The sequence below is a fragment of the Strix aluco genome, chromosome 12 (assembly GCF_031877795.1).
Source record: "Strix aluco isolate bStrAlu1 chromosome 12, bStrAlu1.hap1, whole genome shotgun sequence".
NCBI lineage: Eukaryota > Metazoa > Chordata > Aves > Strigiformes > Strigidae > Strix > Strix aluco.
The window spans coordinates 12,901,064-12,925,551 of NC_133942.1; the positions used below are offsets into that span (position 1 = coordinate 12,901,064).

Genomic DNA, 24,488 nt, shown 5'->3' on the forward strand with positions numbered 1-24,488 from the left:
CAAAGACTGCATTTGTTCCTTTAAGGTTTTGCAAGTCCATTTTCATTAAACCTGCTGCAAGGAGAGTCGTTTTGCAATGTTGGCAGCCAATTAGAAGCTAAACTAAATGCACCGTAGCTTTTAAAACATTTTAAAAAAAAATGTTATTATCAAAGTTAAAATGTCTAAGGTATAAACAAAATCATAATGGGATGCTGGGTTACTGTATATGGTAAATAGCTCTCTGGAGGAAACCTTTATTACTCCCTCAGGGCTTTCTTACAAAGTATGGATTTCTTAATTCCTAGAGGAATATTTTTCATACACCACTGCAGACTATTAAGTACCAGATATTACATTATGTAGTTTAAACTTTGCACTATGCATGAGAAAGACTTTCCTGTCGAGAAAACTATCTCTCTGCTATTATAATCTTTACAATATTAAAATTAATACTGGCTGCAGGGTATAAGCCTCACTACCAAAATTTGGGGGAGTTTATCATTTAATATATTCATCAGCCTGTGTATGAAGCTGCTCGTAAGGGAGGGAAGTCACTGCAACAGTGAAAGGGGTATTTACTAATTTTGAATTGCTAGAGAAAGGCAGAGCAATGGTGTCATCACATCCCACTGGTGTCATTCCCAGCACTGGGCTAGCAAAGGGCGTGGTAAGACAGCAAGAATAATGGCATTGCAAATACCGAAGGCAATTCATTATGCTTCAGGACATTTCAAGTTCCACTTGTGAACCATTAACTTGTTACCCAGGAGGGATTCAACGCTAAGTATTAAAAAGATAATAAAAATGCACCAGCCCTCACGGCACCCAAGAGCAGATACCTTGTAAATATGTAAAGAGATTTCTTAAAAAGTTTACATTACAAAAGAAATTCTTAATCTTTTCTGCATAGCAACAATGGCCCACCTACATCTCAATACAAATATGAAGGGTAAAAAAAAAGAAGAGCTGTTAAATTTTATTTTCAAAAATTTTAAGTGAAATTCAACACTCACTTGTAGACTGTGCCTCCATTGCCATGACCGAGGATGTCTCGATACCGTATGTCTTGTTCATTCATCTCCACAAGAAAGAAAGAAAAACAAAAGAGATGTCATGCTGTGGATGGAAATGTCAAGGAAAAGCAACTCTAGGCCATAAACAACAAGCAGTCTGGGTCATTTCAAGTTCAGCTGCAAGAACGAGAAGATCAATACAACATTTGCTGTCCAATTTATAAAAGACGATACCAAGGGACAAAGTGATGGAAAGTTTAATGACAATTTGTTTGCCTGGGTCATTTCATTAAAGTTTGATAAAAGGTGTCAAAATGGAATGATATAATATAGCTCAAGAGGGTCAGGTCACAGATACTGATAGGAAAAGGGTCTCCAGAACAGCACATAACCAAAGCCAAAGTTGGAGGTGAATGGAAACAATCCAACAGAAAACTGTCATCGTAAGTACGGCTAGGAAAGTTTATGATTTATTCTGGAATCAGCATAATTGATACTAATTGAGTGACAGTTCTGTCAGTAGGATTCCTTTGTAGTGCTTAATTTATATACCTTTTAACTAAAGCAAATATTCTGAAAAAAAAAAAAAAAAGGTCTTGAATTGCTATCCAATAAAAATAATTTTCCGTGAAATACACAACTAATTTCTTGCCTCAATCTTTCTACTTACAGCTCTCCAGATATGACGGTATCTTCTGATATTTGAGCAGAAGCCTGATACAAACACTGTACATTGCAAATGCTGGAATTTGGGATCTTTCTGATATGGATTTTATAAAAGCTTATTATACATCACCTTGCTGGATGAGCAATTCAAATGTAAAAGTACAGTTCAATCTTCTTGTGTACAGATACAATTATACTGATCTTTCAGCTAAATCACTTATTAAAAAAAAATCACTACAGACATTTTTGGAATGCACATGCATACTTGAAATTAAATATTTTAATGAGAGTAAATACTGGGCTGCATGCATTTGCTATTTCAAAAAGATCTCCTCCATTGCCTGATCATTGTAAGTAATGAATGTCTGGGCAAATCCCATTTTTAAAAGATATTTTCCTAGGAATGTGTTACCAAATCATTAACTTTTTTCTGTTAGCTATTCATATTTGATGGGATACCAAGTTAAACATTTTACATGAGTTGGATTGGCCGCTTAAAGACTCTGTCATTTTTGTGTGTTAAAAGGCATCAAAAAAACCTTAATGACATGTCTGGTCTGCTATCACTCATGTGATTAGAAATCACATAAGCACATCTGAGATAGCTTCAAATTAGCTATTTCAAGTACCACTAGCACCACAGCGAGAGCCACACAGAGCTCGCCATAAGCTAACTATCTGCATTTATCCAACTTGTGAAATGGTTTTTAAAATCCAGTGGGGACATGTGCCCTTCAGTTACTAAGCCATGTTTAAGCATCCACTTTCATATGATGTCAGTGAAGATAAGAGGAACTTTGCCCCTGGCTTCAACTGGAACAAGTAAGTGATGGTAACAAGCTGAAATGCCCTGAAGAGTCAATACTCAGCATGTCTTACGAACAGAAAATGGAATATTTAATTGATTTAAAATAATCTGTTTTAAGGATAGAAATGATGAACTCCAAAATTTGTGTTCTTTCCTTTCACTACCTTTATAAAAATGATGCTTGTTTCTCAGAGGAAATACTTTTCCTCTATGCATTTCTTCCAGCAAGGTCAAAAATCTCCGAGTTCTGAGAAAGTTTGGAATACCTCAAAGCAGAAGTTGACTCTACATTATTACCTATTTGTAGACAAACTTGGGCCAGACGTCTTAACAAGGTATGAAATGTCCCATTCAGGTATCAAGGTTTATGAGGAAAATGAAAATTTATTTTGTTACTGAACACTCTTTTGCTTATTGCATCAATCAGAAAATGCAAATAAAGAGGGGGAAAAAAGACACCTCATAAGGAACAATAATTCATGAATGGGTTTTAAAATATGTAAAGAGTCTCTACTGGATCCCTTGCTCAAAACGTAATTTCTCTCAGACTGCAGCACTCATTAATTTAAAGCACGTACTGTTAAGGAGTTCTGCTCTTCTCAGTGAGATGACTTTAATTCTCCAGTCTTTGAGGTAACAACAAACATCTCTTTCCTACATTCACAGCGATGTTCATATAAACAAAACTCTTAAGAGAAACCAAATGAACCCACAAAGCTATGAACATACTTGTATCTTTGCTTCTTGGGGGAAAGAGAGAAGAATTTTTTTGTAGTTACACAAGTTATAAGCAACAAATTGAGCAGAACTAGAGACATAAAGCGTGTTCTCTTTTCTCCTGCTTTTTGCTAACTGGTAAAAGGAGAGTATTTTCTTCAGACCATTCCCTAAAAGCCAGTGATAGGAGCAGCTCTATCCTCCGATGCCAGCCCAGCACCGTTTCTTGTCTCCGTGCACAAAGGAGCAACCAGAAACCCGGGGTGAAATAGGAAGACTGGGGTGGAGCAAGGATCTGCCAGCAACCGATGGAGAGATAAAGTGTGATTTACTGGCTCAAATAAAGATGCCAAAAACATGTGGTGATTTATTTATTTTACTGGGAAAACTGGATTCTCAATCATAAAACGATAACATAATAACAATGAACTCGACAGGATGGACTGGAATATTAAACCTGCAAACCCAAGTTTGATTGGATGCCAATATTAACAGAATTAATGAAAAAGCGAAACAGACTTCAATTACGGATCAGCAGACAAAACATCCCTTGCTTATACCTGCTGATTTTGAAAGAAATCAGTGTCTATCTCTTGTAAATCATTAAAAACAAAATGCTCAATTAATCCTTATTTTGTATGTAGAGGCCCGACAGAGGCAAAGTCCTATAGCCATACCTTTGCTTTACGAATCGAAGCAATAATGGTTTCAGAAAGCAGTCACACTCTATGAGCAGACAATTGAAGAGATTTAGTAAATCCCACTTTATAGAGCAGAGACTAATCGGAAAACACAAGCCAGTCAAATGTTTCTTATGAACTGTTGACACTATATCAATGCTGAATCAATTGGTGGCATTTACTCTGAGTGACAGAAAAGAAATAAATATTTATATCACATCACCTATATCAATGAACCTAGGCAGAAAGCTATTTCTAACCTGTCAATATTTGATTATCTTGAAGAATCATGTCCCCTTCTTTTAATGATTAATATGAATTCCTTATTAAACCTAAATGGAAACTACTAGAGGAATATCATTATGAATGCCTGAAAGCATAAACTGCCAAAAAATAATAAAAAATAATAACCTGACCCATATTTAAGTAATGATAAGTGTGACTTACTCCTCCAAAAGGGGGAAAAGTTAAAGTTACAACAGAAACCTATTTCCAGTTACGGATTTGTGACCAAATTTTGCAGAACACAATGCAGCATAACAAAAAGCATCTTCTCTTGACAGAAAACAGTGTAACTCCTATCAGAGCAGGGTGAATAAAATAGTATTACAATTTATTTTTAATTTTCTTTTTTTTTTAATGGGTTTAAGTAACATATCATAAGAAGAGTTTTGGTTACTTTACATCTTTCTAAAATTCTACTACGCTGGAAAGAAATCTTCAACAATCTATTGCAGGGCACACAAAATGCTAACTTCTATTACTTAGAACAAATAAAATACCAGATATAGCTTATGGACTCCATCACAAAAAGGTGGCTTTTACTCATGTTAAGCAATTCTACTTAAAAAAACCTAGTAATATTGGAGTAATTATTAACTTAATTTTAAAAGTTCAGAAGCATGCTGCTGGTACTTACGTAATTTTAAGTTATCCAGAAAAATATATTGTTTAGCTTTAACTTTGAAACATTAATAAATCTACCTGGCAGGAATCTGTGAATATTAAACTAAGTCTGCACGTAAGGAATGCTGACAAGCTTAAAAATACATTTCCAAGCTGTATTCAAAGGATTCGGTGCCAAACAGGCAAGGCTGCAACACCGGGCTGCTCGAGTCACATTTTAGAGGGGCACTCTCATCTATTAGACCACAATGTTACAGGTGATACTGAAGGACAAGCATGAAGACCAGCCTTTATCTTCTTGACACGCTCAACTACAACTACTTGATTCATGAAATGCCAATGAGGCTTGGAGAGGTCATTGTGTGAAGGCACTGAATACGCATCTGAGATAATTAAGATTTCAGCCTTCGAAACATGGAGGGGAAGTGAACAGCAGTTAAGAAAATCAATAAGAGTCTTTTATTTGCAGTGACACAGATGTCTCAGTCAATAGAGCCTAATAGGCAAGCTTGATCGCAACGGACAGGTGCCTGCCTCCAAGGCTATCAAAGGGCTTTCACTATGACAAACATTAAAACATATTTATGTCGCTGCTGAAGAATCCGGGATTCTTTAAGGTAGTTTAATTTAATGGTGTATATTTAATGTCATTACGCTACTGTAAGCCTGCCCATACATTCAGCTCAGAATGGGTAAGAAATGATTGCTCCGTTTGTCCAGGACATCCACTTGTCCATCAATTGTTACATTAAACCTTTCACTTCTGGATGCCAGAATCTGAATGCCTGGAGCAGGAAGAGAAAGTAACAAGACAGCTTTCTACAACTTGGGGGTTTTGGTTTTTGTTTGGTTTTTTTTAAGAAGCTGATTCCAAATAGTACAGAGCAGTTCCTTGCAAGAACCTGCTAAATATTTAAGTATCTACTGCCCTAAAAACTACAAAGGACGTTCTAACTGAGCAGTTGACTTAGTTATTCAAAATTGATTAACTTTCTTCCCTGAAATTGTGGCAGCAGTGCAACATGTGTGAGGTACTTCAATCTATTTGGAGCTAAATCTGATTAGCACATTTTGAGAAATGGGAAGCAAATTGCTATGCCAATCAAAGTAAATCAGGACACATAACTCATTCATATCATGAAGGTTTTCATGGTCCCTCCAGTTCTGTATTAAAAGAACACATTACAACTAAATGAGCAGTAAGCATCTCTCCACCTATTTGTGGTATGCCAATCACTGCAGTATTGGGCAGTAACGAGACAGGCATGTAGCCAAGACTCAATTCAGTGCACCTACCTGGCCATTTGCAAGTATTTTCTTCAGCTCTGCAGAAGACTTTTTTAAGCTGAAAAAAAATAAGAGGCAATTATTTTTAATGACAGTGCCATTTCACTCTATAAAATGAAGTGAAACCATAAGAAACAACAAGCCATCAGGTGAAGTTCATGGTTACATATTCTAATAGATTTAACTTTAGCAATGCTGACTGATGTTCAGCACAGCTACTCCTCAAACTGCAGACAGCAGAAATGGGCAAGCAATGAACATTTAAGAAAATCAATATATTTTTCACCTTTGCAAACTAGTTTTTTTAGATACCCAACTATACTACCCTTTGAGATACAACCTATTGTTTGTCAGTTCAAAGAAGAAAAAAAAAAAGATACCCTCACACACCAGGTGTTTCAGAAAACAACAGGAAAATAAGGTTCGCATCTAGTTCTCAGGTGCCTTATCTTGTTTTAAAACTCCTTAAGGCATTATCCCTCAATAATTTCTGTAAATCTGCAGCAGAAGGGTGTGCCATTGACGATGCCTCACTACCCCAACTGCCCGTAGAGTGCAGCGCGAGGAGCAGGCGAGTAAACTCCTGACTGAGGCATCTCGGGGACGTGCCTAAATGGAGGGGGGTGAGTCCAGATTGCCACGTGCATCCCCTCCAGCTCAACCTGCTGCTGCAATCCTTGTGCTTTTTCAGGAGAAACTACTCCTGTGTCAGTAGTCTTACAATATGCAAAATGACCCATACTATCTTCTTCTAGTAAGAGAACTTTAACAAACCACAACTATCAGCTTGGAGTGTTTTCTAGGTAAAACTATTAATGGCTTCAAATTACTTCTACCCACTTGCAAAACACTGCTTTACCTCCTTTCCTGACAAACTCCGTTCCTTGTATGTTCAACACAACAAACTGCCTGGGTAGCAATATGTCTGCAAAACTTAATCTCAAAGAGACATTCTGCTCTTATTACTGGTTAAAAAAAAAAAAAAAGTACAAAATAATATATTCTTGAAAGGCATGTGCACGTGTCTTGATCACAGATCATTATTAACAAGAACAGTGAAAACACAGATTTCATATTTGGTGGCTTTGTTCTTTAATAGGACTCTTGTTCCCACGACTACTTTAAAGAAAAATTAAGTTTTCCAAGGAAACATAAGTTGATCTTGTCATCTTTCATGACTAACAATTTGTGAACATGAAACAAAGAGAGACTTTCAATTACTTCAAAAACAAAACTCATAGTGCAGAAGGTTTTGGAAAAGGAATGGCAATTAACCACCAAATAAGGTGACAAGAATCTTCTAGAAGCCTCATTTTCAATGCACTTTAAGAACAAGCTCAAAGTACAGGAAGTACTGAAAGTCAAAGCACAACAGCAACAGAAAGCAGCTTTATTTAGTTCAGTGGTATGACAGATTGGGAGGAGGACTGCAGTTCATAAAGACATTCAGATTTATTTTCTTTAAAGAGTCTTGGACAGGATCTTCACCACCACAACACACAGTGAATCTTCCCTAAGGGATGGGGGCAAAACTTTGCCAGAGGAGACCAACACAAGGCTCTGCCTTTCTTTTTTTATCTCCTCAATTAGAAAAGCCACTAACAAGAAAATCAAAACTGGTTTTAGCGGTACCCAAATGGGGCTACCCCCTGTAGCACAGCTCCAGCACTGCTGGCAACCACGTGGGGTGGCATCCTCCTCGTCAGTGGTAACCACGTCCCATCACTCCCACCACGCAGAGACGGGGTTTGCGGGACTGTCCCAGCACTGCAGCACTTGGCGGTGTCTGCCAGACCCGGTACCGACACGTCAACGACCGAACGCGCTTAATGCAGCATGACTGGATCTTTGATCACGTCCACCTCTGACAATTTTTTTCTTTTTCAAAACGCTCTCGGAGAGAAAAGGGAGCAGCATGCTGATGCACAGATAAATGTAATATTATACGCTTATTAAAATAATAGAATAATTTTGGTTGAAAGGGACCTCCAGAGGTTTCTATTCCCACGTTTCAAATACGCTCTTACATGAAGAAGATGAAGCCAGACTTTTCTTATTTCCTTTTAAGAATACATAAGGTTCTTTGGTGGCTTTTTTGTTTATTTGTTTTGACATCAGTATTGAGCATAATGGCTTCCTGTAACAGTTCATGTAATAAAAAGGGAGTTTATGCTCCAGTATTTAAAAACAGATCTCTAGGAAAAAGGAGAACAAGTTCTCATGCATTTTAAAATCTTAATATGGGTTTTCAAATTAAGACTGGAATCTAAAAAGAAAGATGAGGGAGACGGACTCCAAAACTTTGCTGAAACTGTACGAAACAGGGCACCTAAGCTGTTCAGATTTTTCAAAAATCTTACCCCACAATAATAAACCTACCGAATCCAGTATCAAATTTTAAAATCAAAGAATCCTGGAATGAAATAAGCAATGAAGACCTAAACATACAGACCTTGCCATAGATGGTGATTATCAGATCAACTAAAACAAATTAGCTCACCCACAAACAGTATTTCAGCGCTTTATAAAGGACAAAGCCATCTGAAATACCCAGCAAAGACCTATTTCTTTTAGCAGAAAATACTTCTCCTGAACAACCAGCAGCATGAGTCTAACAAAACCCATGAATCAAGGTAATTTCACCTTCCCCACTTCACTCCTGCACGCCCAGCAGTCATACTGCAAAAGTTATTCAACATCGAGCTTATTGTTGGTAACTAAGGCACACACGGTTCCATTTTGTTTTAAGAAAAGAAAAGAAAACAAAACACACGCTCCCGTTCTTGACTCTTACCTATTGCTTGGAAGGGAATCCGAGACTGCCGAACTGCTATTATTAGCAGACCCTGCTCGCGTATTTACCTGCGGGCAGGGAAAGGATCTTTATCAGTCGTTTGTGTTCAGAGGACACTATTCTAATTAACCTGTAATTTGCCATGAATTTCTCATTTCACTATGAAGGTTAATTAGCTTGTTGCTAGGCATGCCGATGGTTGAGGTCTCGCCTGTATGTAGGTTAGCAGGCTATATAATTCATGGACTACAATATACTATCTTTACATCTTAAATGCTTAGTTAAATACAGAAAAAGAGAGGATATGTCCACCATTTATTCTCATTTTAAAAACAATCATTTACTATATTCATAGTCTGCATTTCAAAATGAGCACAGAAGCAATAAGCATACCTGTATGAATCAAAAAAACCTAAAAGAATTTCATTGCAGTGCCTTCCCCACTTAGATAAATTACTGAAATCAAACGAATATGGTGGTGTTTTTTAAACTCTTTGAAGTAGCAGCAGACGTTAGTTGATAAACTGAATATTAACATTTAGGAACCTTATTAACAGAGGTTAAAACAAAAAGGCAATTCCATTTTTAATAAAACTGTATATATAGATATTGCAACCAACACCCAGCAGAAGAATCCTTCTCCCACCCTCATAAAAAAAAAAAAGAATCAAAAAAAATCTGCTTGTCAGAGCTCAAGAAAGTGCAGTTTTATTTGACATTTCAATAAGTGGAACACAGCATTACAAATCCATCTAACTTTACTGAAACAATTATTGAAATTTGTACCTTCAGGCCATGTATGTTCCGTTTCCCAGGAGGCTTGCAGGCTGAAACAGTAATTGACTAAATTGTAGAACACATCAGGGCCATTTACAAATTTGCTCAAAATGAATCTTTTAAAAAGAAATGAGGGTGACACCAAAATTAGCAGAGAGAAATGATTGAAAAGTGCCTCACAAGACCCAGAGTGGGAATTATGAACCAGGATTTTTAACTTGCAGGAGTGAGCATTTATAAATGCTAAGAGCTTTCTGACACCATGTAATATAAATTCTAATTTCTGCTTAAAACACATCAAAATCCAGAGAACTGTTGGCTTAAATTATCAGATTCTCTTTGTAATTCAAATTAAAATCTTATGTCACTATATTTTCACACGCTGTATTTTTTCTGGCATTTAACAGAAATATTTGCCAGACGTATTTTAAAGGAATCAGCTGCCACACATCATGAATTAGTCATACTGTCAAGCGCAGACAGTTTGCTTTAAATGTGGAAAAAACACGTCAGGGGCAACAGCAGCGAGTTTCAAGAAACCAAATACTGGATAAATGCAATACAAAATGCCACATTTTGGACACAGATGTACAAATATGGCATCTTATTATGATGTCTACGTTTACAGAGGGACATGCTGCTTGAGGAGAAAGTATTTTCTTACAGTCTCTCGAACTATATATTGCCTTGTTCTTCCATTCGGTGGATGTGCTTTTGTCAAATGTTAAAGCCACAAAGGCTTCTAGCTACATGTTACAGACAGTTCCCATTTTAAAACTACAGTGCCCTACAAATTGTATGTTAAAGGGCCTGTCACTTTTGATTGATTGTCTGAGGAGGGATGAATTTGATTTTTCTCTTTCTCTGATGCACATGCATTTCACTTCAATTTTTGACAGCAGGAAACAGAACTATTTATTAGTCAGAAGGACACAGATGATAGTTATTAAACACATCAGTTAGGGCCAGGCCATGTGCCTTTAAATGGCATTAGAAATTACCACGTGCATCTTAAAGAAGAAAAATATTATGATACTGTGAGCATTAAAAAAACCTACCAGAAAACAATAAACTATTTTAAAATACATATAAGCATATTATATTTTTTTCCAATAGATTAAAATCAACATTTTGAACAAGATATTAAAAGAATAATAGTTTTTATGATACCTATTTGAATAGTATATTCACCTTGCATTCCACAGATGGGATATATGTAACAGAGAGGATATATATATGTGTGCATGCACACACACTCTTGTTTATGTATATGCATACAGAGAGGTTTATTTTCAGTATAAAACAAGAACTCTGGCTTTCACTACCTATACAGCAACAATGCATTTTTTTAAAAAAATAAGACAAAATAACAATTTTTCTCCTTAAAGGCCTTTAAATTATCAAATGAATACAGCACAGCCAAGGATGGCACATGAGAGTTACTACTAGCAGGTTTTATGGAAGGCACAAGTTTTTGGAAGCAGACTGGAGACAGCAACTGGGAGCTTCCTCAGAAATAAGAAGGGCAGAAAGGGAAAAGGACTCAAAGGAAGATCGGGCTTACAAAGAAAGCTCTTAAAAAGGGAGAACCTTAAATTACAGGCAGAAAACCTGCATGTTACTGATGGGGCTTTAAAGTGCAGTACGTAGAAAGACATGGCCAAAAGGGCATGAAAGAAAAGCGCTTGTGCTAGTAAAATTTGGGATGTTCATTAGAGAGGCAGGTCAGGAAGAAAATAAAAGCAGGAAAGCGCATTTTGTTTGATATTGCAGAAGAGCAGCAGCAGAACTTAGAGGTGGTCTGGGTACAAAGGGAGTGCAGGGTAGCTTTAAAGCTGTAACCTAGAAAGAATAGATGTTTTAAGAAGGTGATTTGGAAAGATGAAACAGCAACTCAGCTCTGAAGCAATTTAGAGTAAGTGGCAAGGCATCTACAAGGAAATACCCAGCAAAAACACGTGCAGTTGAGCCAATGGTGAAAACGTGGAGATAATACACAGGGATTGTACCCTCAGCAGCACGAGGTGAATTCTGCATCTGTACAGTCAAAGAAGATTATCCTTGGATATCAAGGAAACAGAAAAAGGAGACAGTAGCAGGAGTGGGAATCTACTTGGCTGGTTCTTGAGGAACAACCCCAAAAGAGAATCTAAAAGAAGGTTAAGCCTGATTTGTAATCTCAAAACGTCCCTTTAAACACTCAGGCATGCCAGCTCCTCAGCACCTCCTGTCACAGCTCCCTTGAACTATCTGCTTAAGGGGAAATACATCCAATTGCCTTGTACTTCCAAGAAGGGTTCCCCACCTATTAGGATCACCCACAATATCAGTTCCTCCAAGCCACATGAAGCTGAGCATTTTATTTCTTGTGGTGGTCAGTGGTTTTACACAGAGTGTATGTCAGTAATTAACCTTCTACAGAAAGAGGTTCAGGAAAAAGGCTGAGACCCTCACAGCTCAGCCTGAGAAGAGGCAGAAGATAGCTGCCCTCTTCATACTGTCCTTGCACTTGTCTCACGAGAACACATTTTGACTGCTGACTGCTCAGCCCGCAGCTCAAATATACATTCATATATATATATGTATGGGAGTCCCCCTCTCAATCATACCCTGCCAGCCTGAGCCATTAAAAAAAAAAAAATTTCCATATTCCCCTTGAATTCAAGTCTCTCTTCCACAGGAGTGTACTAAACTACCAGGAAACCCAGCCTCCTTTTGAGACTTTATTAGCATGTGTTTGAGAAGGCTGTTGGTTAATTGCCCAATTCAAACTTCAGAGAGTTGTAAGTAATGGAAGTCTAGAATGTTTAATTGGGAAACTCATAGTATGATTATTTGTATAATATCAGTTAAGTGAGAAGAGTTTAATTTTTAATTATTTCAATTAATTTATTGCTGGGAGATTTACTTGGAGAATTTAAACCTTGTCTGTTTCATCAATTAAGAATCAGAGATTCAAAGACTGGATACTGAGAGCATCTGAATGAATCAGCGGAATTATGTAATGTATTAGTCTTTTTTTAACCATTATTTGAGTTCAGAGAGAGCAGTGCATTCCCAAAAACCTAACTAGCTGCCTACGGATTTCTGTTCAGGAGGTAGATGACCTATTTTTTAATTGCCTCAGCCCACATAATTGATTACATCTTTCCCTGTTCAGGAGAACTATTAAAGTACTTGTTATCATTTTGATACCACTGCTAAGCGCCCAAATCTCAAATAAAATGTGTCACGGATAGAGCTTCTGTGACAGACATGTTCCCATTTTCAAAATGAACAATGACAGTCACATTCCTCAAGTCTGTTAGATTGATTAATGATATTAGAAGATCTTAACAAAGCCCAATTTTCCTAAGTATCCAAAACTTAAGTTATTCATCTGCTTTGGTTTGAATACATGCAGACTCATCACCAATGAGTTTTTTAAATGTACTTAAATATGTACTATGCAAACAGAATCTTGTTAGTCTAATTTACTCCAGTAAATTAGCTATTTTATATGCAATAAATGTAGTTTTCTCTACACTCCTCACAATAATGAATTCTTCCATCCAAATTAAGAGGTAAACATCATGTTATGTGCATTTAAACCTCTCAAAAACATAACTGTGATGAAACAGTTTACTGATATCATCATTGTTGATTAGAATTTGTTAAGCATTACCTCTTGGATATATCTGTAGAGGCTCTATTAACTGTCCATTTACTTGCTGTTCCATTACAGTGGAGTAATACTGCAAAGAGATTAAAGAAAGAGATTACTCAGTAACATATGAATAGTAGTAAGAGTACTTACGGATTGTTTAATTCAATGTATTTTTTTACTTTTTTTTTTTAAATTGCCATAGTACATATCAGCCTTTAGAACACTTTCTTACCATTTGCAATGTTCACACAATAAAGTGGCACGGGAGGGACATAACCAAGGGGCTGTGATACCCAGCACAGTACTGACTCCAGCACAGGGATCCGTTATTGGCTCAGCTAAGCAAGTTTCAGGCCCACCTGAAACCTGGAAACGCTTCAGAAGAGCGAGCAAATGAAACATTTACAGCAAACACAGCAGTTGCCACACCTGGAGAAGCCAGGAAAACCAGTCAAATGTGGAAACAAAGAAATGTTGTAAATATAGTCAGAAACTGTGCAATTAGGAAAACTCCAAGGGAGAAAAGAATCTGGAAACTATCCAAGAACTTGCAGTGATGAAGCGCAGTCAGGGCAGTTGGGGCCACATCCCACAGAAGCGGAGATGTCGGGCATTCCCTCAGCGGACAAATTCAACGCCCAGTAGCATAGGCAAAACAGCAGCACTAGAAAGCCACTGCGGACAGAGTGAGACCTTGGACACCACAGGAACTGCTAGGAGTGATCTGGGGGGAAGTTTATTGATAAAGAAATGCTAAGACTGGACAAAATGGGATGTAAAAGTATCTGAGAACATCAAGGCCCAAGACGACAGAAAATATGTCATGTGGTATGAGGAATCCTGAGAAGTGGCACGAGGATGAGGATGAACAGCAGCACTAAATGCAGAAATAAACATTTGGATTAAATAAACTGAAATCTTTATTAGCCTTTTTTAATTGACCCTCAATCCTGAGGAAGGGTGAACACTCACCAGCCAGGACATTTAACATTACGACCAGACAATCCCAGGGCAGGACACAGACCTTGCTATGAGTTTACTGTCTATAACCCACATGTCTCTCATCACCATGTGTTAAATATTGAAAGCACATCACAAAGCACGTTTCTTCTGCAATCGCCAAACATCTTTGAAGCAAACACGCTGGCAGTGGGCCAGATCTTCATGGCATAAATCAGTGTAGCTCCACTGACTTTCATGCTAATTCTCACCAGCCGAGTGTGGTCTAAGACTTCAGCATGTCACTGTTACCAGCGTTTTGTGATACTATTACTCAAACTGGCAAGAATGGATGTCAACGAGGAAAAAAAATTCTAAGTCTCTATGGAATCAAACACATGTATTTCACTCACACCAATGGTTTCCCATAATGCAAGCATTTTTCCTTACGCAACTTAAAAGACAAAAGTTTATTAACTATCTAATGTTACAAAACATTTTTCTTTCCTCTTACAATGGGATTAAACGTGAACTATAGTAAGCAAATGTTAGACAGACATCAAAGTCAGTTTATAAGTTTTTCAGTGTATTTGTTTTTCACATTCATGTCAAGAAACAGAAAGAAGTTTCCTTTTTGTGAAAAAATTGTTATGAAGAAAATTGCTGAGGGTTTAAGGATCCATCCAGCACCATCTCCTGTGTGTACATCTAGTATGATGCCTGCTGCTAAAAGCATTTTCCTCACTAAAATCTCACCATCAGATTTTTGAGGGGGACATCTCATTCATATTAGTGTACAAGCATATAAATCCACATCTTAAATAAACACATGACACATGCTTTTGATGTGCTTATACAGAGCAAAGCTATTCATTACAAAAATGAATACACTCTTTTGAAATGATCAAGAGGTTTTTTAGGAGTCAGGACTACCCCATAGACTAATTTTGTATCAGGGGGGTCATGAATAACATGCCAAATCCTCCCCACATCCCTTCATAAAAATGTGTCACCAGTACCTAATAGTTACGGAGCTGTAAAAGAATCTCCTGTGCCACTGGTGGCCAAAATTGCTTAAGAAAACCAAACTTTTTTATTACCATTTTACTAGTGGCATTCTATGACCTGAAGACATATATATACACAGTATAAACATATATGACATACTCTCTAGAACAATAAACTAAAATAAACATACATGAGACTGTTTCCTACTAAAAAAAAAAAAAGAGGGTGAGAGAGAAAAAACCATGGCCCTCTCCATTACTCAAACAGTGATGACAAGTAAATGAAATATCAATCATGTAAGCTGTCAACCTTTTGGGACAGCAATAACTGTTAACAAGTAGTCTGGAAAAATTGTCTGAAAATGACTTGTCCTCCACACATGAGCATTTGAGGTTTCCATGGAAAATTAAGATGCCAGTGGCTATTTGGAACATTGTTCAGGTATTCTTTTTAATGGAAAATTTGCCAGTTATTGATCCAGAGCATGTACCCCTTGCTTTCAGAAAGCTGCAAGCAACTTTCCAATCAGTGGCTGTCAAAAAAATTACTGCCTTTTTATACTGATACAAGACAACAGTCAAAGTGCAACTCCACTGCTACTCAGTGTCTGTCTTTAATTAACTGCAATGCACAACAGAAAAATAATTTTGTTTAACATTCCACAATACTTGCATAGGCATCATATAAAGTACTTCTGAACACTCTAAAATAATTCCAGAACTGCCTGAAATAACTTACTGTCGAGTTCAGAAACCAAAGAACCTAAAGACAAGAGGTTGTGCATGATTCAAACATGTTCCCCAATTACAGTGTCATACCTGCACAGAAGAGATCTGTACTCCGAGGGAATTAATTAATTTCAGTTCTTAAACTGAAAGAAAACCCTTCACTTTCATTTTGGAGACCACTAGCAGAACTGGAGGCAAACGGCACCATGTCAAAATTCCTAGAAACATTTTAGCAGCTGTTCAATCCTCCAAATATTTGTTGCAGGCCTCAAAAGACTCAAAAAATATTTTTCTTCCTCAGTGTATTCTTCAAGATAACACTAGATTCATTCATTTTCTTGTAGGTTGAGAACATTTGTTTTCTTATAAATATATCCCCAAATGATGCCTATAGGATGTTAGAAAGTTAAAACATCAGTGAAACACTCAAATAGAAAACTAGTTTAAAACTGAAGGGGAAATTTTCAGAAAAGAAAAGCTGCTGAAGTGGAAAGAAGTCATTTACAGACATCCCATAATTTTTAAAGGAAAGCAGAGAGTTGAGCAATCATAACTCTAATGTACTGAAACTTTAACAGTAAGCTTGGAAGCATAGCTAAAAGATGACCTTACAAAAGGCATGATTAATCCTAAAACTGTGCCAGGAAAACTCAAGTTTTCCAGTTTAACAGCAAAAATGGCAGACATTTTATAAAGAAAATTTTGACACACAAGGAGTTTCAGTGGGGGAAGCATTACCAGTGATCTAGTTGTATGAAACAAAACATAAAAAAAACCCTCAAAAAAGCACAAAACCCCCTTGATTGCAGCAAGATTTTTCTTCCTTTCAAACAACTGTCTTACGCTCTTTAATATCAAACTTGTAATACAATGGTTTCACCTCTTCTGGAAAGAAAACTGCACGAGAGGGGTTTATTTAATAAATCCCTTGAGTTTCTGAGAGAGATCAATCACCAGCATCTGGAACCTGCACTTCTTTCACTCCAGGATTAAGTCACAGGCAATGACTAAAGTCTCTTTGAACCAGGGTCTGCTAACAGACTCGCAGTCAACGAACGTCCACCCCAGCCTTCGCAAGGCAGGAAATCGTACAAACTTGCAGATATCAAAAGGATCAGAATCAGCCTTCCCAGAGCCTCGAAAACATGAGCCCCCTTCATAGGAAACATCGATCGTTTGATGTGCTAAGTTCACACCACCACCAGTGTTTTTCCAAACGCTAGAGAACACGTGCCCAAGAGCAACCCACGAAGCAGAGGCTCGGGCAAGAGGTAAGTGATCCAAGCACGTCCCTGCTCCGCTTCCTCTGCGACGGGGAACGGATAAGGAGGACTACACTGAACCAAGTCATTAAGTCCCACCAAAACCACCCACAAACAGTACTAAACAGGGCCTGTTTCTGATATATTCCGAGTTAAGGCATTAGCACAGCGAGAAGCGCACTTTGTAAGAAGCTAGTGTTCCATCTGGCTTAGAGAGAAAATACCCATTTGTTATCTTCTTGCTTATCAATTTAATTTGAAAGGAAATGTTAAATTATTTTTTCACTTACATCTGCAACATGAAAGATACACTGAAGCTATATTCAAATTATTTTGTTTCAATAAGTAACTGTGTACTTCCTGTAGACAGATTTTATATTTATAGGTAGCTAGATAGAGATTTTACACACATCTACGTATATAAAGACACACATATATCTCATATTAAAAAACAGAAAATACGTCTTTAAATCCTCTATGAATATTGAGCCTGCAGCTACAATGAAACTCTTCTGTTAGGAGGGGTGAAAGTCTCCAGATGAAAGTAGATTTTGAAAAATTTTTAGAGCCCAGGGGTTCATTTTTAATGAGCCGTTACTTTAAGTACTGCATAAAAAATACAAGAAATTGATAGTCCATTTAGCCTGCACTATACCTAATGCAAAAGTCATTAAGATGCATTATTCTTAATGTTTATGATATGATCAGTAAGTGTACAAGTTTCTTTTTTTTAAAAAGTCAAGAATGTCCATACATCTCTTATGATACAGTTTTTAAACACCTACACTTAATACAGGAATACTGTACTGTGAACTTCATACAGGAACATTGTACTGTGAGCACTGCAGCTTACGTGAACATTTTGACACAAGCAAAAATACACAAACGGAAACTGAAAAAACATGGAAAATATCAGCATTTGTTATACTATACCTACATAGGATAGCATGGCTTTCATTTCTTCATCACTTCTAACAGTAATCCGATCACCATCCTCATCTTCATCTAACAAAGAAATGTATTACATCAATGAACAATGGAAGAAGGATATTTACAATTTTGATATGTATGGTTTTTACCTGGACTTTTACAAGCAAGTGAAAATACGAAGAATGTATAAGCCAACTACACAGGTAACCTGGTACTCTGAAATAATAATGTATAATGACTCCAAGCATTAATTAACAACGACTACAATTACATCTAAAAAGGGGGCACAAACAAAGTGCTCAAAACTTTGCTCTCAACAATTCTTTTACTGCCAGAACCTCTCCAGAAGCTGAGAGCCTTACACATGCTATAATACCCTCCACTGAAACCCATCAAGGTATTCCTTTGACACAGCAAACAGAAAGTAAAGTTTCTTAGTGTGCTTCGATCCTCCCAGATGGAATTAAGTTTTGGCAGTTTCTTTCACCAGAATGACTAGAAATTTAAAAAAAAAAAAAAAAAATTAATTGTTTTCCTCCCACTAAACCTTTTGGTCCTACTGTCAACCCCACCTCATCTCACCTGCCCTGCGTCAAGTTCCTCACACCCCTCTGTCCCCATCCCCATTACAAATGCACGGGCATCTCTGCTTCTTCCTGACACACCAACACTGACTTAAAAACATTCACTTACAAGTGGACACAAATCCGCAATGTTTATATGGAGAGATTTAGACAAAGGCAGAAGTTTGTGAACAAGCAAAGCCAGTCTGTGTCTTTGTTCACAGTGCAACTTCGGGTGAGGAGGAGGCAGGAGGCTCGAGCAGCATTACCAGGCAATAATCACAGTTTTGTGATAATGGCTCGTGCACAGCCACAAACGCACAGACTTTGGTACAACGAAAGAGGCTGCTGTGGAAACAGAACCAGAGGAAAAGCAGGAAGATTCAGAAAGGCTCCAGCAGAGCAAGGCATTCAGAAAGAATTATTAATATGAAGATCTGAAGGAGGAATAGACTTTCCAAAGACATATGGTGGGATTCAGCAGGTGCAGATTTACCAGGGGGCTCCATCCCCGCCATCAGCACCAGCTGGTGCAACAACACGCTCCAATGTCACCAGCCACAGTCGCTGAGACACCCCGTGTGGCTCCTTCACTGCGACGGGAGCGGTGTCCACCCGTCCTCTCCTGGCCCCGTCCTCGTGAAAAGCTCGTACACTCGCACCGGTGGGAAAGCTGCACCAGGCGCCAGATGAAGGGAACAGACCCCTCCCCTCCAAATCAGTTACAAAATATTAATTTCTTTTTATTGCTCTAGCTTTGGGGGAGAAGGGAGGGGTTAATGATCTGTCTCCAGTTTTTGCCTGCTGCCATTTAAATATCTTCCTTAGATACTTATCAAAAAAAAACCCCACAACCAAAGCATGTTGGTGTGCAGCCCAGTGATACATTTGTTTTTTTCCCTTTGGACAGGGAGTTCTTTGAAAATAAAACAACGAAACATCCAACAGATACCAAAGAACGGCTGACAAATTCACATTCCTTTTTGGCCAGAAAACATCTATCGTGGGGAATGTCAACCACGCAGGCCTATTTGAGTTGGGATATTTAAAAGGCCTGAGAGACCCACCACTTCCTGAAAGCTGATGTGTCAGGACATATCCACACACACGAGGATGGACAGACCAGAACAATTCTTCTCATGATGGATGGTTACAAAAGCAAAGCACTCTGCCCAAGCTAGCATGCACTGGGGAACCAGGAGGCAACACCCCCCAATATTTCAAACACTTGTTAAATACCAAAGGGTGAGCATGTGGAGATGAGCGAGTGCATTTATATGGCTTTGGGGCCAGAGCAGGTTTGCTCCTGACCAGCTCAGGATGCAAGCTGAGGCTGGGGTAGTCTGTCTGTCTGTCTGTCCCCATCTCTACAGATGTGCTCTGATACACGTGCTCTCTGCAATCACAGCCCCCGTGTACTACATTCAAAAGTGCCATTATGTCCCTAGATGAAAGCTCACTTCTGCTCCTAGTTACACACAAGAATCTGGGAAGAGACCTGAGTCAATAAATTAAAATTACCCGAGAAAAGGAGTTTGTTCATCTTGCCTCTGAAAACCTAGCAGGTAATTCTGAGGCTGCAAGGAAAAGAGGAAAATAATGCAGAAGAGAGCACAAAACAAGAAGAGAGAAATAATAAGGAAAAAAAGTAACGTAAAAACCTTAGGATTACACTTTAAAAATATACTGGAAGAGAGCTAAGGGACACTAGAAACACAGAATCTGGAAGAGGAACTAGATAGCACAGCAATGTCCTACAAGATCCTTATCTCATGGAAATTTAACTGGTGAACTGCCAGATCGCTAAAACTACTTGCAAGGGTTACCAGCCTGCAGCGAGTCACGAATGATGAAAAAATTAAGAAGAGTTAGTGAGTTGAAACTGAATGCTGCCTCGCCTGGAAACATTTTAGGCAGAAAGAGGAGGAGTTGTAAAACTGCTACCTGGCCGAAACCCAAGTCCCAGTCGCAGTGTGTAACCGAGTAAGAAAGGCTGAAGAAGCAGATGTTGGAACAGTGAACACAACGAACGTCGCGCATCGACAAGAAGGGATCAGAGTAAAATGCAGAAGAGGGCAAACATATGACAGAGAGATGAATATACAGAGATAAAAACTGTTAAACAAGCCTGGCCTGAGGGAACAAACTGAGCTGGGACCACCAGAAAAAGAAAAAAAAGCTGGAAAACTCTTAGAGCCCACTTGCAAAGTGTTTTTAAAAGCAAAACAAAAAATAATCACACATTATTTATTGCAAATTATTAAGAAATAATTCTGAAGTTCTCCGAACTGCAAAATTCCTGATGTGGTATAAAGAGAATAAATTAAAAATACGTTGATGAAAAGGCAGAAAATGTTACCTGGCATTAAAAAAGCCAAATCTAAAATAGCCAGGTAATGCTTGTAAAAAACAAAACCAGAAAAAAAATATATTTCTTGTATCTGTGCAAAGATCCTTTGCCACCCTATCATGACATTTAAGTGGGCACAACCCAAAAACTAGCTAGATATGATGACACAAGGGTTCCGAAAGATTTCCAGGCTTCTCTACTTGCCTAGAGCACAGCAATACGATTTTCCAGCACATTAGGGAAGCAAAAGTAGAACCAAAAAAGCCTACGTACTGGCAGGATTTTGCTAATGTCACTTAAAATGGAGGAAGAAATCCTCACAAGATACCAAATAGAGTGCAGCAGATGGTAAACAAATATTATGAAGCAATCTTCACAAAATCTGCAGTGTGTCACAAATATACAAAATGGCAGAGTTTGGATAAAAGGATCATAACAGGCCATATGTTGTTAGTGATTTTATTTGTAGCGATGTGTAATACAGTGGTGAATTCCACATAAAGGTCCAACAGTAGGAGAAGTGCAGCCCCAGGTAGGAGCCGCAATGGATGGTACAACTGTAGATAACAACAACTAAACAAACAGTAGAGGAGCCTGCGCCGGATGGCAATTATCTACATCTGAAGAAGCAATGAAGCAGGTGAGAAAGAAGCTTGAACTGGTAAAATCTAGGCATTTGATATGAAAAAAGTAACCAGAAACATCACGCATCAATATACATAACATATTTTAGATGCCAGTTAAATGGCAGGGGAAATGGTTTTGTGCAGATGTAAATGACAGACTAGAGACATGAACTGAAAGCACAGAAGCAGATGTTAGAAGACACAACGAAATAAGTATTTCCAGGAAAGTTCTACACATGGTACCATTAATATGGGCTACTGCCCTGATTGCAGCAACTGCTACTGGTGCATGAAGTTCAAACAAAGCTAATGTGCGATGTGGGAGGTATGTAAAAAAAAAATTAACAAATCATAAAAATTAAAAAAAAAAAGAAAAAGGCAAGGTCTGGAGACTGGTTGTGCTCAGGTCTCTGCAGAAAGTCTTGTTTTAAAAAGCTGGACAGGAGAAATGTTGAGGCTACAGAGAAATAACACTTAAAACCTCCATTCTTAGGTTTCTGGTATTTTAGGAAAGGAAAACACAAACATACAAAAAGAAAAATGGAAAGTGCTAAATAGTACTTGAAGGACCATAAAGCAATGTTTCCTTTGATTATCTACATGCAGAATTATCCATAAAGCTCTAAAAGGGAGAGAAATGCTAATAAGAATGCAAGGCCCTATCTTATCATATCTGCTCTCTCACCTTCAGCATCACTACCTTACTCATATAACACTCCTAATCCCCTCCAGCTTCTTGCTATTTCATCTCTATCAAAGGAAAACAGACTTACATAGAAAAAAAAATATAATAAACATTAAAAGGAATAGCAGGAGCCCACTCCACTTGGAACAAAACTCTAGCTCAGTATCTTATCCCCTACAACACAGATGTTTGACTCCCCTTTGCAGCTTACTGCTCTCCAGGTGGGACAATCCCCCAGGAATCCCTCCAAAAATAAAAATAATCAGGGTTCAAAGAATAGAGCTGAAATAGATATTAGCAGATACAGGTCTAAATCTCCACTAACATAATCACTGAGAGCTTTTCTAACTTGGCAAAAGCAGAATATAACCACCTTCATGAGGTGCAAGTGCCATTATGGAGAACCCCAGCCTACAGCTTTCTCAGATCCCACACAGAAGCTCTTTTTCCCAGCTTCTCAACCAGACCCACATGTCTTTTTAGAAGCAATTACTACTGCCCAAGCCTAACCAGGTTGCACATTCCTGCAGCTCTCCTACCTCCTCCAGGAGCTGAAGCTGAGTAACTACTGACACCTCCCGCTCTCACGCAGGAGACAGAGATGGTGTATTTAGCTTGAGCCCAGCCGAAGAGAAAAAAGAAAACTAAACACACAGCACCCCTTCCACCAAAAAACAAACGTCTGTTCCAGTGAAAGGAAACATTAATTTCTAACACTGCTATATTTGGTATAAAATCTGTACGTTGTACCACATTTCTGTAAAAGCTGCTGCTCTTTTGGTTTCTTCCAATGAAGGATTAAAATTTTAAAAACTTAAACCTACAGGTACTTTATACTTTTCATTTAATTCGAGCAATATAATTGCAATGAGGAGTAAGAGCATGGTAAGGTCATGCTGGTAATTAAAGCTATATTGTAGAAATATGCTCATTCAAGATGTGATTAAATAATAAAATATTGCTTAGTTCAGTATCATCATTAAACTTGCATTAATGCATAAATATTTAACTGTAACATATAATGAACGTAAACATTATTTATTTAAAAAAATGACAGCCCTGTAATGTGACAAAGGAGACAGTTTATACAAGTCATACTTACACTCAAATGCTGTTGTCGTTGCATCTGGCAAAACTTGACCGATGACATCCTAAAATGTAAAGAACAATTAGCTATATATCAAATGGGAAATGCCTGAGATGACTTAGAGTAAATCATCTTAATCACTCCCCAGCTGCAGGCTGAAGACTTAAAGACCTGCTACTTACCACTGCCCCAAAATAACCAATTTTTTAGCGCACAACACGAATCGGTACAAATCATGGTGCTGTTCTCCTTCCTCTCCACGTTACCTTGAAGAAAACTTATCTTTACAAATAACTCAATCATAATCGCAAACAAGTCAGTGCTGTCTGCTCTTGCAGTTTAAAGAATCGATTTTGTCCGTAGGTTATAGAAAAATATACATGTAACTCATTGAAGTCAGTCATAAAAAGAGAGGTTTATGACTGACTTTTTACTTAAGAAAGCATGTTTTGTCTCTCGGTCTTTCTGCTTATATGACCCCAATTCCTCCTCTTCACCTCCAAAGAACTGCCCTGGTCCTCCCTCCCACCACAGAGCAACCTCACCACACAGCTCCCACCCCTGCCCTGCCTGCAGCTCAGGAACAAGAGGGCAACCAACAGCTCAGGATGGGTTTAGGGCTGCCATCATGAATTCAAACAGCAGCTGTGAGACTGAACAAGTTTTTGTTGCTTTGACTTCACAGCGGCCCGGGAAAGCGGTGGGACCCAGCCGCTGCGCCGAGCTCCTGCTGCTGCCCCGCAAAGCAGCGCAGTGCCTCGCGACGCTCTCCGCAAGCCGCAAAGTTTGGAGGGCTCTTTGTTGTTCTTCATTAGAATTTAAACTTCTTCAAAACTTGGTAGACAGATTCAAATACATTGACTGCCCTGGAGGAAATAAGGTTCAAACACCCCAAGAAGTGGAAGCACTAACCTAGAAGGCAGCCTCCAGCCCTGGCGTTCCGACGATGCCGCGCGGTGCCTTTCTGAGGGGAGATGTGAGCTGCACGTACACCAGCCCATCACAAAACACACCCAACACCGCCAACTGTTACA

General features: G+C 38.3%; 1 protein-coding gene across 9 annotated transcripts in view; it reads right to left on the minus strand.

The window, feature by feature from the left end:
* MAP2K5 (mitogen-activated protein kinase kinase 5) overlaps positions 1-24,488 on the minus strand; it is a 141,132-nt gene that overhangs the window by 109,453 nt on the left and 7,191 nt on the right. For 8 of the 9 annotated variants that reach the window (XM_074837042.1, XM_074837046.1, XM_074837041.1 and 5 more), the window contains exons 2-8: positions 23,470-23,518; positions 18,151-18,218; positions 13,295-13,364; positions 9,640-9,680; positions 8,854-8,921; positions 6,069-6,117; positions 996-1,060 (exon numbers count right to left, since the gene is read on the minus strand). In XM_074837042.1, the coding sequence (XP_074693143.1) occupies positions 996-1,060; positions 6,069-6,117; positions 8,854-8,921; positions 9,640-9,680; positions 13,295-13,364; positions 18,151-18,218; positions 23,470-23,518 (410 nt within the window). The remainder of the gene's footprint in view (positions 1-995; positions 1,061-6,068; positions 6,118-8,853; positions 8,922-9,639; positions 9,681-13,294; positions 13,365-18,150; positions 18,219-23,469; positions 23,519-24,488) is intronic. The other variant, XM_074837047.1, reaches the window with a different exon arrangement.